The sequence below is a fragment of the Alosa pseudoharengus genome, unplaced genomic scaffold, assembly GCF_046254945.1.
Source record: "Alosa pseudoharengus isolate Yale_2024_CS ecotype anadromous, Long Island Sound unplaced genomic scaffold, YU_APseudo_1.1 YU_APseudo_1.1_scf_2, whole genome shotgun sequence".
Classification (NCBI taxonomy): domain Eukaryota; kingdom Metazoa; phylum Chordata; class Actinopteri; order Clupeiformes; family Clupeidae; genus Alosa; species Alosa pseudoharengus.
Window position 1 is genome coordinate 40,707,764 of NW_027468663.1, and position 13,161 is coordinate 40,720,924.

Sequence of the window (13,161 nt, forward strand, 5' to 3'; positions counted from 1 at the left end):
CTCTAGGCTTGATTATTGCAACTCACTGTATGTAGGTGTAAATAAATCTACTCTAAACAGACTCCAGCTGGTCCAAAATGCTGCAGCCAGATTACTGACTGGATCTAAGAAACGTGACCACATTTCACCTGTGTTGGCTAAACTGCACTGGCTTCCTGTGGAACAAAGAATTAATTTAAAAATTCTTCTGTTTGTTTTCAAAGCTTTACATGGTTTAGCACCTCAGTATTTATGTGATCTTTTAATTCCTTACTGTCCTCCTAGACCTCTTCGATCATCTTCCCAGTGTCTTCTTTGTGTTCCTTCTGCCTTTCTTAAATCCAAAGGTGACAGAGCTTTCTCTGTCTATGCTCCCCAGCTTTGGAATAGCCTTCCTGATGTTGTGAAATCCTGCCCCACTATTAGTAGTTTTAAATCCAACCTAAAGACCTACCTCTTCTCCCTAGCTTTTAACACTCCCTGACTCCCTCACCTCTCCCTTTTTTTATCTATGTTTATATGTATGTATATGTATTATTGTTATTATTATTATTTGTATTACTATTATTATCATTATTATTATCATTATTATTATTATTATTATTATTAATTTTATTATTATTATTATTTTATGTAAAGCTCTTTGGTGCAATGCTATTGCTTTGAAATGTGCTATATAAATAAATTTGACTTGACTTGACTTGACTTGACTTTGACATCCGGTATCTGGCGATTTTTCCTATGGGAAAATAACATTAGGCTTTTGAATTATCGCACCTGTTACCTCTCGCGGGGATGAAAAAGTCTGAAATGCAGACGTTTACCTAAACACACTTTTGTCCTCTGCCTTCGAGTGGATACTGTGATCTCCGGTACGTGAAGGCGGCACACTTAGATTTTTGCTACCCCAGAGCTAACTTGCAATGCAACTTGCCATAGGTAGTTAGCTTCAATTAACAACCGGATCTCCATATATGGGCAAAGATGGCCGTTTTGGATCTTTTTTCTAGGCGAACTTCAGAGGTCCATTGCGACAGCCTATAATTGTTGTGCTATGAGAACAATGAAAAGTATTACCGCATTAGTAACGCATACCGCCAGATTTTAGGGAGGTTTTAGCCACTGGCAATAAGTTTGAATGGTACAAAAAGTGCCGCTCACTCTGGCTCCATATGTCAAGTCTTTACTCAACTATGTTTCCGCCTGTAATGCCTTCGTCAGATTTTTCTATGAGAACAATGTCATGAATGCAAATATGAAGACCTGCAGTACAATTACTACAATGCTGTTTTACAGTATTTTTTTACAGACACACACTTTCACAAACTCATACTCTTCTGAAAATGTGACGCCTTGAGCAATCAACCATCAATATGCCTTATTTAAATCCTCCATACATGCACACTCCCACACACTGACATCTAGAGTATGAATAACTTCCACACGCATATGCACACACACACACGCATGCACGTGCACACACACATACACACACACAGGCAATATGTGGTCCCTGGGGTTGTGTAAGGCGCGCAGTGCTCCCGTGCACTTTGACATGAAGCACTATTGGCAGGACGGCTCCACAGGTGTGTGGTCTGACGACACGCAGGCTGCTCCAAGCGGCAGGGGGTGGCTTCACAAGTGATGTGAACAGACAGCAGTGTCATGAGGAATGAGGACACACCGGCAAAAATATGGTTGATAAAAAAGCAACACGAGAGACAGAGAGAGAGATAGAGAGAGAGAGAGAGAGAGAGAGAGAGAGAGAGAGAGAGAGATACATATGGAGAGGAAAAGTGAGGTGCGCGGGGCGCGTAAAGATGAGGCGGGACAAGGAGTAAGAAAAAGGTTAGAGTTGGAGTGAGGTGAAAAGGAGATTACAGGCAACATGATGAGTCAGGGAGCAGCATGCACTCTCTATGGAATAGATAATGGAATGGGAGAGGTGTAGAAAGACACATAAAGTGAAATGAACGGCACAGAAAAGCTGCCAAAAACCTTGAGAGGAAAAAACTTGGATTCCTAAGAAATCGACCAGTCCTGCGTAGATCCTGCTTAAGTCCCAAATTAAGAACACCTCGAAGGACCAATTAGCCCCTCGACTCTTACAGGGCGCGTGGTCAAAAGGGTTCATCAAAGGTTCATCACAGAATGTTTCTTACTTATAAGGGTTCTCCTATTGCGACAAGATCAAAATATTGTTTCTTCTGGATATTTTTCTTAATTTTCTTAAATCGACACCTGCATCTAACCTGTCTAGTCCAAACACACAAGGCCGACCTGAACTGCCTGCGTGTCTAGCAGCGTAACAGAGGACTGGACAGAGGACAAAATGGTAGAGGGAGATGAGAGGAGGGTAAAAATATAAACAAAAAAAAGCCCCTTACCCACTGCAGGTTTTATCTCTCATTCGATCACATAATTGCTTCATTAAACGAACAAGAACACTGCTCTGATTTAAGACACTAAAGTACACCAACGAAATTGAGTACAAAAGATGAGTCTGTTTTGCTAGTGCCTGTGGGAGATCATTAATTCCAAAAAGGGATTCTGTCCCCTGGCTGCTGGAAACAGTCCACCACATCAGCCTGTGACCTAGCAGCGGGGCCAAGTGTGCTCAGGAGACCAGTGGGCTAGTGGGAGATTAGAGTCACAGCGCCATAAACAAGCGCATCCACCACGGCCATGCGGGGACAGCACAGGCAGCGGAGAAAAGCACACATGTGTCACTTCACAGGGTGTGTGTGAGTTGCCTGCCTACAGGAGAGCATTAGTAAACACTGGAGGAGGTGGAGGAAAAGGAGAGAGAGTGAGAGAAAGCTGGAGAAATGGGAGTGATTGCAAACGCTGTCTGAAAGAGCAACCCAGCAACAAGCAGGGCAAGCAACAGTAATGAGAATAGCAAGGGGAAAGCGAACGCAAACAATAACCCAGACGAGTGTGTGAGTGAGCGAGTCAGCAAGAAAGCTGGAGACCCACAGAGAGAGAAAGAGAGAGAGAGAGATTGAGAAAGAATGAATGCAGATTGAAATTAAAAGGCAATGAATGAAAACTCCTAGCTGCAGTGTCAACACAGCCTAAAGCATTTCCCTGTGTGTCCACAGATGGCAAGGACTGATGCTACACTAACGCCTCTGGCTTCAACCTGCCACTGCTGTCTCACGTCACGGTGCCAGGAGGGGCAGAGTTTCAGCACTGCACCTACACCTGGCCTGGTACTGTATATGGGCTGGTAACAGAGGTACAGGCAGGCAAACAGATGTTCAAAAGAGTTCAGTATCCATCATCATTTTGCCTTTGTGGTGCTGCTGCTTCAGAGGGCTTGTGTCAAGACATGGGATGGGTTTACACATGGGCTGATATACTGCCAAGATCTTTGGCACGTCTAAAAGGTCATCACCAAGACCCAGGCCCAGCACTGATGTTAGTGACCGCTTTAACAAAGACGTCTTACTGCCAGCTCTCTTGACAGTTCGCCTGTGTACTGTAACAGCGGTTTCCCGTTCCATCCTGGAAAGTGATGGAGCATGGGGGAGCGCTCCTCCCAACCCCATAGGCTGATGATCCCATCCTGATCTGGCATGGGCCCAGGCGCCTCGCCTCCCTCTCCTCCTCCCATCTGGGATGAAGTCCTGTCCATCACTCTAGGCCGGCTTTTAAAGCTGTCTACCAGGAATCATGGGCTGAGGCTACTCCACGCTTTACCTGATTTAGGAGCCTCTGCGAACAGTGGCTGTGCTTGGCCGGCTGTCTGGCTAGCTAACAACCACTGGTTTTCGTTAACCCTCCTATTGTGTTCGTTTTATTTTTACTAGTTTTGTGTTCCCGGTCAAAAATGACCGCTACATTATAACTTGTTACAAATCCATAGTAACACACATATTATCATGTAATGTTGTGATAGACCTTTGTATCAACTTGTGTTTTATTGGATATAACCAGTGTTGTACTTCCATTTGCTATTTATGGCCTGCAGGCCTCATTGACCTGAGCTCATGGAAGTCAGAAGATTCTATTGGGGAAAGGTCTCACTGCTTATATGTCTGGGTCTGCCCCGTCCTTCTCCTCGTGTAGGGTGGCTGTTGTCTCAGTACTTTGGTTTAAGGCTGACTCATTGAACACACAAAGGGCTGTCAAGTTGGACTGATCCATAGATGCCTGGGTGAGCTTTTCAAAATGGATGCCTGTCTGGATGACTCTTTGGGTGTGCGTGTGTGTGTATGTGTGTGCGTGTGTGTGAACGAGACAGAGAGCAAACCTATGTGGGTGTTTATGTGTCATAACAGATAGCTCTGATCCCGGAGGACATCAGGTTCCACTTCATGTCGTTTCTGCTGTTTAAAGACTAAGGAGCCCTGCTGCTTCCCTCTGAGCTCATTTGGCAATTAGACGCCCTTCTGGAAAATTAGAAAAGAAAAATCACTTCCACCGCAACACGCATCAAATGAATCTCTCTCACTTTTTCTAGCTCTCCCTATGATGCTTTCTGCTTCAGCACTTGCTCAGCATGGAGTCATTTTGAAAGTGAATTTCAGGGAAACGGTTCTCCATGATGATGACTCACAAGGCAGTGTTTAAGCATTATTCAGGCATCTCGCTGCACTTCACAAACATGACCTCTAAGCAACCTGATATTTCTCTGCCTTTCTATCAATATCTATCTTTTTTCTACTTAAATGATGACAATTTCAGACCATTGTGCATCACTGCTTTCAGTCCTATTTAAACTGACAGAGTAGCAACAAACACTCAGCACTGAACTTAGCAGAACAAATGACACCCTCAGTCTGACCCCTTAAAGCCCTTCTTTTCCAAAGAGACCAACTCCTCTGGAGACTGGCCAAGATAGTTCCACACCAAAGGCTTGTCGGTCATTATCTTTTCAACGCCACAACTTATAAAAGCAGCCTTGATTGCTGGCTGTTACAGTTTAAGATAACAGGGAGATTTTCAGCCCAAGGCTTTAAAAAAAAAAAAAAAAAAAGTTTTGCTTTTAAAGGAGATATTCTGCTTCGTATGTCCTTTTAGAAACTCCAGTGTGAGTTTTCTGGGGCCCTCTGTTTACCTCACCAGAGGGAAATCCCAGAAAAGTGCACAAGCGTGTAGGGAAACATTCACAAGCCCCCTGCTACACTTCAGCATTGAGTGTCTGCAAATGTTTTCTTCACATGGAGATATGACAATAAACATCAGCCTCCTGACGAATGTGAGGGCTGTAGAAATCTCAAAAACAATACGGCCCCAGGGCTCGGAGCCAAAGAAAGCCCATGGAGGATACAGTGCCTGAATTGTGATGTAAATAATATGTGAAATCGTGGAGACAAACTGAAGCACACACTCTGGGAATCATGTGAAGCCCCATATGGAGATGCCACTATGGTGTCTATTATCCTCATGCTGCTCACATATTAACTCTATAGGGGGAATAGAGGGAATATTCCCTCTCAAATCAGAAAGAGGAAAAGATCCTGCTCATCCGTGCTGGGTCCGCCACGCCTACTTGCTTGCACTGGCTGCACCAGCTGTGCTCTTGTGTGTCTTTCCCTCTGCTGGCCTGTAGGTGGGGCTGTGTGGAACTCTCAGGTGCAGGCTGATAAGAGGAGGATACAGAGGCATATTATAAGTAAGTATAAGTATATATACTCTTTTGATCCCGTGAGGGAAATTTGGTATCCGCATTTATCCCAATCCGTGAATTAGTGAAACAAACTCAGCACACAGTGAACACACAGTGAGGTGAAGCACACACTAATCCCGGCGCAGTGAGCTGCATGCAACAGCGGCGCTCGGGGAGCAGGGAGGGGTTAGGTGCCTTGCTTCAAACCGGCAACCCTCCGGTTACAAGTCCGAAGTGCTAACCAGTAGGCCACAGCTGCTTTAAAGAAGCCTGGGCTTATGGCTGGCAGTTCTCCTTTGCTCCTTTGCCCATTGTTTTCTTACTCCTTTTGCACACCATATCCATATGCTGACATGTCACTCCACCCTTGATCCAAATGGTCCTGACAAAAGCATTATATTAATCATTAATGAATAGGACACATTCTACCGCATTTGGCAGTGTAACAATAACTGTCTGGAATTAACATCTAATGTATGCCACATGCTGAGAAGAAGTCAATGTAACAGGCATTTCTTCTTCTTTCCTGTGAGATCCTATTAAGTCAGTCAAAGACAAAGGTGTTGACATGTCTTCCCAGCCATGCCAGTGCTGCGGCTCCTCCATTAGCTGAATGTGCGGGGACAGCTGTATCCTCTGTGTCAGTCAGCGCCGTGGAGGTGGGCAGATGTGCTCATGGCGGCACGTCAGCAGCAAGTCCCCTCCTGGATGTGGGTGCTTTAGTATGGGCCACACAGCCCGTGGTGATCAGCATGACTTTCATCAAATGATGTGTGGGAGAGATCCTCTACAAATTGCACTATTCTCTCCTTTATAGCCCCTTTCTTATCCTATCATTTATATTAGCTACCTGGCACTGAACAATTCAGTTGATCAAATCCAATAATCACACGATCACTACACAATACAAATATAGTGGATTTTTTCTTTTTTTTAAGGTCAATCAGCAATGATTTCAAGCCTAAGCGATGTGCAGTGCCGTGTGTCTAAGCACATACAAATTGACCGTCGCTTTGGTCAACAGAAATGCTGACGTGAGATTGGCTTCCAGATGATCCATACTTTTAGAGCACAGAGCAATCATCAGCAGCGCTGCTCTGGTCAGCAGCAGTGGTCATATTACTGACTGCAACAAGCAGAGGCACTGAGCATCACACAGGAAGACAAGTAATTCCCTCTCCAGCTCTGACCTACAAATGCCAGCATCAGCACTGCTAAGGCCCAGAGAGAGAGAGGGAGAGAGAGAGAGTGGAAGAGGTAGAGAGACATGGGAGATGGAGGGCAAAAGGAAAGAGTGATAGAGAGAGGGATGGAAAGATATAGCCGTGTGTGTGTGTGTGTGTGTGTGTGTGTGTGTGTGTGTATGCATGCATGAGCGAGGAAGAGTGAGAGAGAGATGGACAGAGAGTGGGAGACAGCTGAGATTATGGGAGCATTGCTGCTGCTGTTGCTGAAATCAAGGCTGGCCGGAAGCGCAGAGGAGGATGTGATGTGTTAAGAGCTATGCAGCGTCAAATCCCTTCAGCCCCGGCCCACAATTCCCCTCCCCCATCCATCAAGCAGTGGTGTGTGTGTGTGTGTGTGTGTGTGTGTGTGTGTGTGTGTGTGTGTGTGTGTGTGTGTGTGCGCTGAGGGTAAGGGGGCACTATGCCAGTAACTTCAGGCAATCCTGCTCTTGAAGTGCATATATTCTATCAATGTTTTAGTCTGCTTCTGTACTGTTATTTTGCTTTCTTCATGTGGGCAAGTGGTAGTAGCGAATTAGTGGTAGTGCTGTGCAGTGGTATGTGTTTGGCCATCTTTGCTTGTTTTTTGTATCATCTGATAAATAACCAAACAACCAGGTGTATCTCACCCTGAGGGGATGAGAAACACTCTCTCTCATCCCCTCCTTCCCTCGTATGCCCCCCCCCCCCACCCACCCACCCCCATGCGCACACACCATGCACACACACTCACATGCATACACTGATAGAATGAGAGAGACAGGTTGAGAGAGAGAGAAAGAGAGAGAAATCGAGGCTCAATGAATTTTCAAGTGGCAAACTGCCAATGAGATGAAAAATCAGATAAAACGCAAAGAATGAACACATTGATTATCCTGGGCAAATCTCTATGAATGCTAACATGTAGAATTAGGTAGGGCTTGCAATAAATGTAGACTCCTGACACAGTGAAATGTTTTAACTGTCCTAAATGCAGAGGAACAGGGAGGCTACTTGTCCGGACCGTACTTATGTACTAACGCACATGTGATGAGTGCCTCACAGGTATACAGGTAACCAACTATGTAATTCGCAGCGCACCATGCAAAGCTTTACATAACCTTGTTCCTCACAATGATAACTTGCCAGTAATGTGACAAGGTGGTGAAGGCTAATCAGTGTTTCCTATCAGGGAAGAGATAAGGCAATTTTTGGTAGATTGTTACTTTTTAAGATCACCTTCTTTACACAACTGAACAGAAAATGTGTTGGAAGTTTCTTTTAATATTATTTAGAAATAATATACTGTAATTGTTAAAATGATGAAAGGCTTTTGAGAGTCTCCTCACCGTGTAACATTCATGCAGCCTTGGTTTCCAAAATCCTAATCAAGGAAAAAAGTACACAACCAAATTGTAGAGATGTATTTTTTTTTCTGCCATGCTATTTATGTAACTGTGTTGTCCCTGTATATTCGAATAAAGACCTAGATCCAGGACAGCAGTGGCTTGTTGCATAATTCTGAGTACAGTTTGGAAAAAAAAATCAGGGATTAAAATATAGTCATGAGAACAAGGAAAATGTCTCCTATGTTGGAATAAGAGGTGGAGCTTGCGGGAGGGATGAATGAGGGAGACCAGAAAATAAATCCCATTCTGGAGTTTCCCATCAATTCACAGTATCCCCGGCTAGAAATATTTGGAGGGGATGATGCGCTCAGCGCTGGGATTCTGGAAAGTTGACCAAGCAGTGACGACGTTCGTCAGATATAATCGTAGACAGAGAAATAGCCCTGTTGTGTCATGCATATGTATATTGAAGTGCATTTATGTAAAAAAAAAAATCGACCAATCTTTCATCATAGAAGTGGTGCGCGCACCATCCATTTAATGTGACTGGTGGCAGGTGCAGCTTCTCAGGAGATTAAAGCGCGATTTCAACACAGAATTAATGGAAATCGTTCCCAAACGTTACAGTAATATTAGCATGAATATTTATTTGTGTGCAGTCTGATGAACGTGTGGCCTGTAATACACGGTATAGCCTACTACTGAAAATATCCCGTCGTTGACCTAACTAAGTAACATAGACCCAACTAAAAGTGTATGAGTTGGAAAACATAATATTAATGCTTTCCACTGTCCTGTTATGAAATGTACATAGGAGCGCAAATTCCTATAGGCCACTTGAATTCCCTCAGTTAATTTCCAAGTTTAGAGACAAACCCGCGTTATATCTGAATTCCATCCGAGCAGCCCAAGGCATTGAACGTCAATCATTACCCGGCTATTCAGTCATAAAAGACCAAGGCATTGCACCGGTAAACTTACTACCGATCATAGCGGCTACTTCTTGGGTTGGAAGCAGTTGGAATACGTTGCCACAAATATTACCACTGACGTTAAATACATGATTTTTATCAAACCAAACGAAAGAATTGACAAAAATGCACACGAAACTGAGCACTCACAACGCGATTTATCACTTTCAGCAACATCAAGCATATTCGATAGTTTTCAACCGGATACCATAAATCATAACATGATGCTGAAATCGTGACACAGCACTGTAATAACCAGGACATCTCTTTGTAATAGCCATGCCAATGTGTATAAAATCGTCTCAGAAACATTAGCGCCAGCATGAAGTGCACGATAAGGACGCACATTAGCCTTTGATTATTCCAAACGTAGGAAATAGGTTACATATCTTTGACAAGCACATGACAAGATATGCCTTTGTTAGGATACATGGGTTATTTGAAGGCAATAGCACCTTTCCCAAGCAATGGAAATGACACATTAAAATCATTAGGTTAATAGGCTACCTTAACAGCGCAGAGCAACTCAGTCTGTGGAGACCGTTGACATGTGAGTGTTTTGTTTGGCGCTTTTTCTTTTGGATAGTCAAAATTTAAACCACTGCCAACGAATACAACTACAGACTAATAACAGGACGTATAAAGGTAGACTACAATGTCTCACTGGAGGTATAGCCTATAGTCACTAAAAGAGCAGTGTGTGTTGCTCGCATCACTCACCTGCGTTTCTCAGCTTCTTGTTTCTGTACACCGAGAAAATCACCAAAAGGTTCCCCAGGATATCAACCACTATCGTGAATATCAAGAAGCAGCCCAAAGTTGTAGTGACCCACGGAGGTCTATTCAGAGTTTGCTCGTTAAGGTCCTGCGAAGAACTGTTCAAATAGCTTCCATTTATAATCATTGTATATGCTCACGTAACTTTCCTCTCAGTTAATAAAATAAATGTGCACAGTCTAGTTCCATGAAGTCTAAATGTCAGCGCCGAAGCTGCCGTGAGGTTCCCTGATGCTTCTTCACCTCTCCATGGCGCTGGTATACTCCCCAGGTTGGCGACCAACTTTATCTATTTACAGTTGAAGTTGCATGTGCATGAGGCTTCACTTTTATGGGTATGTGTGCTCCATCACATTGTTGGTATGTGGCATCTAGCTGCCCTCCCCAACATGTGATTAAATTGAATGCCGTGAATCGCAAGCATGCTGCCGCGCTGTGGCTATGAAGGGAAACTGCGCTCACACGATGCCATGTACAAGCACCACTCCCCCACAAACACCCGCTAGAAGGCTCGATGCTCGCTCATTCACACCTCGCAGCCACTCGCCGTTCTTTTATTCATGTGTTCATTCATCGTTATTTAAAAAATAAAGGAAAAAATCTCTCATGCTTTATTCATTCTATGCCATATCCATTCACATATTTTGAAACAACCACATGGCAATACAATGTGACATTAATAACTGTGATAATGTATAAAATATATTATTATTATTATTATTATTATTATATGCTGCTGATGAAGGGGAAAAAGGAGGAAGATATACAGCAAAATGTACAATATTTACCACATTTACCATTCTGTACTAAAAAAATAAATACAGGGATTGCATGATGGACTACTTACCACCATTATCAAGGGGGGAAAATCCTCCCTAAACATTTGTCCTCTATCACATTCGATAAGTGCTGTTTTCTTGCTATTTTTTGGACATCATATGGGACACAACATATGGCGTGTTGTGGCTGTTGCCAGCCAATTGTTTATAGTGGTATTATGTGTCTTTTTTTATTTGTGTATTTTTTATTTGTTTACTGATTACGCATTCTGTACTGTGAATGTGTGTCTCCCGTCTCCCAGGGTCGGTAAAAAAAGTGCCTCGGAACACGAAGCGACGCCGACACCGAGTGTATGTTATGCGCTTGCGCGAGATGTAATACGTTTCCATAACAGCGTGTGATGCCAATGAAACACTCACTATTTTCTAGCTAGGTAGCAAATAAGGACTTTGATTAAACTTGTAAATTGTTGCAAACAAACCTGAAATAACATACGTTCAGCAACTTTGTGGTAGTCTACTAGTTCTAGCAAAAATATGTTAGGATAGTTTATCAAAATGGGTTCATAACTTACATACTGTAGCTGAATGCAGGGCTAATGGTCATACTAATCAGAGGTAATGTTAGGTCAAGGGCTAGCACTCCACCAATCAGATTGGTCATTGAGGCCGACAGCCACTGGCCGATTCGACATGTCAAATCGGCCAAAATGAACGCTGGCGGCTCCTCCGAGAGGGTCCCAGATATAGCCTGCTGTGTGTACAGTAGCTGTCTTGATCCAGTTGTGCTACTGGATCCATACCTAATCTCATCAACCCCACACCTGATCAGGGTCACCCCCAAACACACCCCACATGGGTACTCCCTCCTCTTACACACACACACACCTTTACAGCCCCACACCCACACACACACAACAGTACACCCCCCCCCCCCAGACACACACACACACACACACACACACACACACTCTCACACACCATTGCACCATACCCCCCAAACACTCACACCATAACCCCCCCCCCCCCACACACACACACACACACACACACATACCATTTCATTTCATAAACTTGAACTTGGCTTCTGCGTTACACGTTATGTTGCTCAACACCTGCATTCTTGACTGGTGGTGTTCCCCAGGGGTCGATCTTGGGGTCACTACATTCAATCTTTCTATGCTCCCACTTACTTAGCCCTGTTGAATAATGACTATGGTCCCCTTGAATCTCTTTGTCATTTGACCAAACTAACAACTGATGTCTCTAATTTACATTGATCTAAAAAAAACCACATGGAAGCAATAACTAATTCAGCTTTTTACCACCACAAAACCATCGGCAAACTTAGTCATCTTAAAGGCGCTGTCAGGGATTTCGCAGGAAGTCGCGTTTGTTTGTGTTTATGTTTATTTTTAAATTTATTAGCAGACACTTTGGTTAAAAAAAAAACGTACATTATATTTTAACCGAGGACCAAAAGAAACATAGCAGAGAGATAGCTCACCCCTACCTTCAGTATGCCGAGAGAAGTTCCATGCAGGGTTTTATTTTTGTTTGAGGGAAAGGCTGCCCCTACTTTGTTTGTTTCCAGTTTTTTTTTTTTTACAGTGAACTGAATGGGCAGCTAGCGGTCGTGAGAAGATGATTGCTGAATGAGACAAAAAATATTATGGGCTTGACTTTGCGTAAAATCCCTGACTGCACCTTTACTGTAAGTTAAAACATAATTTAGAAAAAGTCATGAATACATTTGTCACGAATACAATCTTCAGCAGGGTTGATTACTGCTGTGGGCTTTTCACGGGCTTTCCTAACAATACCATCAAACAGCTTCAAGTGATACAAAATGCAGCCCCTTAAAAACTGACCACATTACTGCAAAACTTAGGTCCCTGCACTGGCTTCCAGTAAGGCAGTAAGGTAGTAAAGTAATTGACAGCACACACCTTCAGACCTCTCAGGTCTCAGGAGAAATACTTGTTGGTAAAAATCATAGAACTAAACATTGTGAAGCAGCTTTTAGCTGCTATGCAGTTCAGCTTTGGAACCAACATCCAGATGACATAAAAAATGCCCCAACTGTTGCCAGCTTTCTGATCTAGTCTTAAGATTATTCTATTTTATGTATTTTACTTCTAAATCTGTTCTTTAAACTTTTGCCCTTTATGATTTTATTTATGGTTATTTACTATTCTTTGCTTTTGTTTATGTAAAGCACATGGAATTACCACAGTGTATAAATAAACATTTATTTGTATGAATGTAAATAAACTTGCCTTGCCTTGCGCCATGTTGTATAATGCTAATTAGGATTGGTTGTTGATCAACCTCTATGGGAACTCCCCAACCAATAGCACAGGGAGCTTAATATATTTCCTATAAGCAGACTTTCTAACTAGATGTACCGCAGAGCGGTACAAAATATGACCGCCGCCCAGTCCAGCACATTTTTTCCAGAAAAATAAGTCACGCTTGTCAAAT

General features: G+C 43.2%; 1 protein-coding gene across 1 annotated transcript in view; it reads right to left on the reverse strand.

Annotated features, from left to right (window-relative positions):
* The window catches only part of mtnr1aa (melatonin receptor 1A a), a 48,162-nt gene extending 38,039 nt beyond the window's left edge, over positions 1 to 10,123 (reverse strand). The window contains exon 1 of the mRNA XM_076295006.1: positions 9,842 to 10,123. Within this exon, the coding sequence (XP_076151121.1) occupies positions 9,842 to 10,025 (184 nt within the window). The 5' untranslated portion in view covers positions 10,026 to 10,123. The remainder of the gene's footprint in view (positions 1 to 9,841) is intronic.
* Positions 10,124 to 13,161: the final 3,038 nt, after the last annotated feature.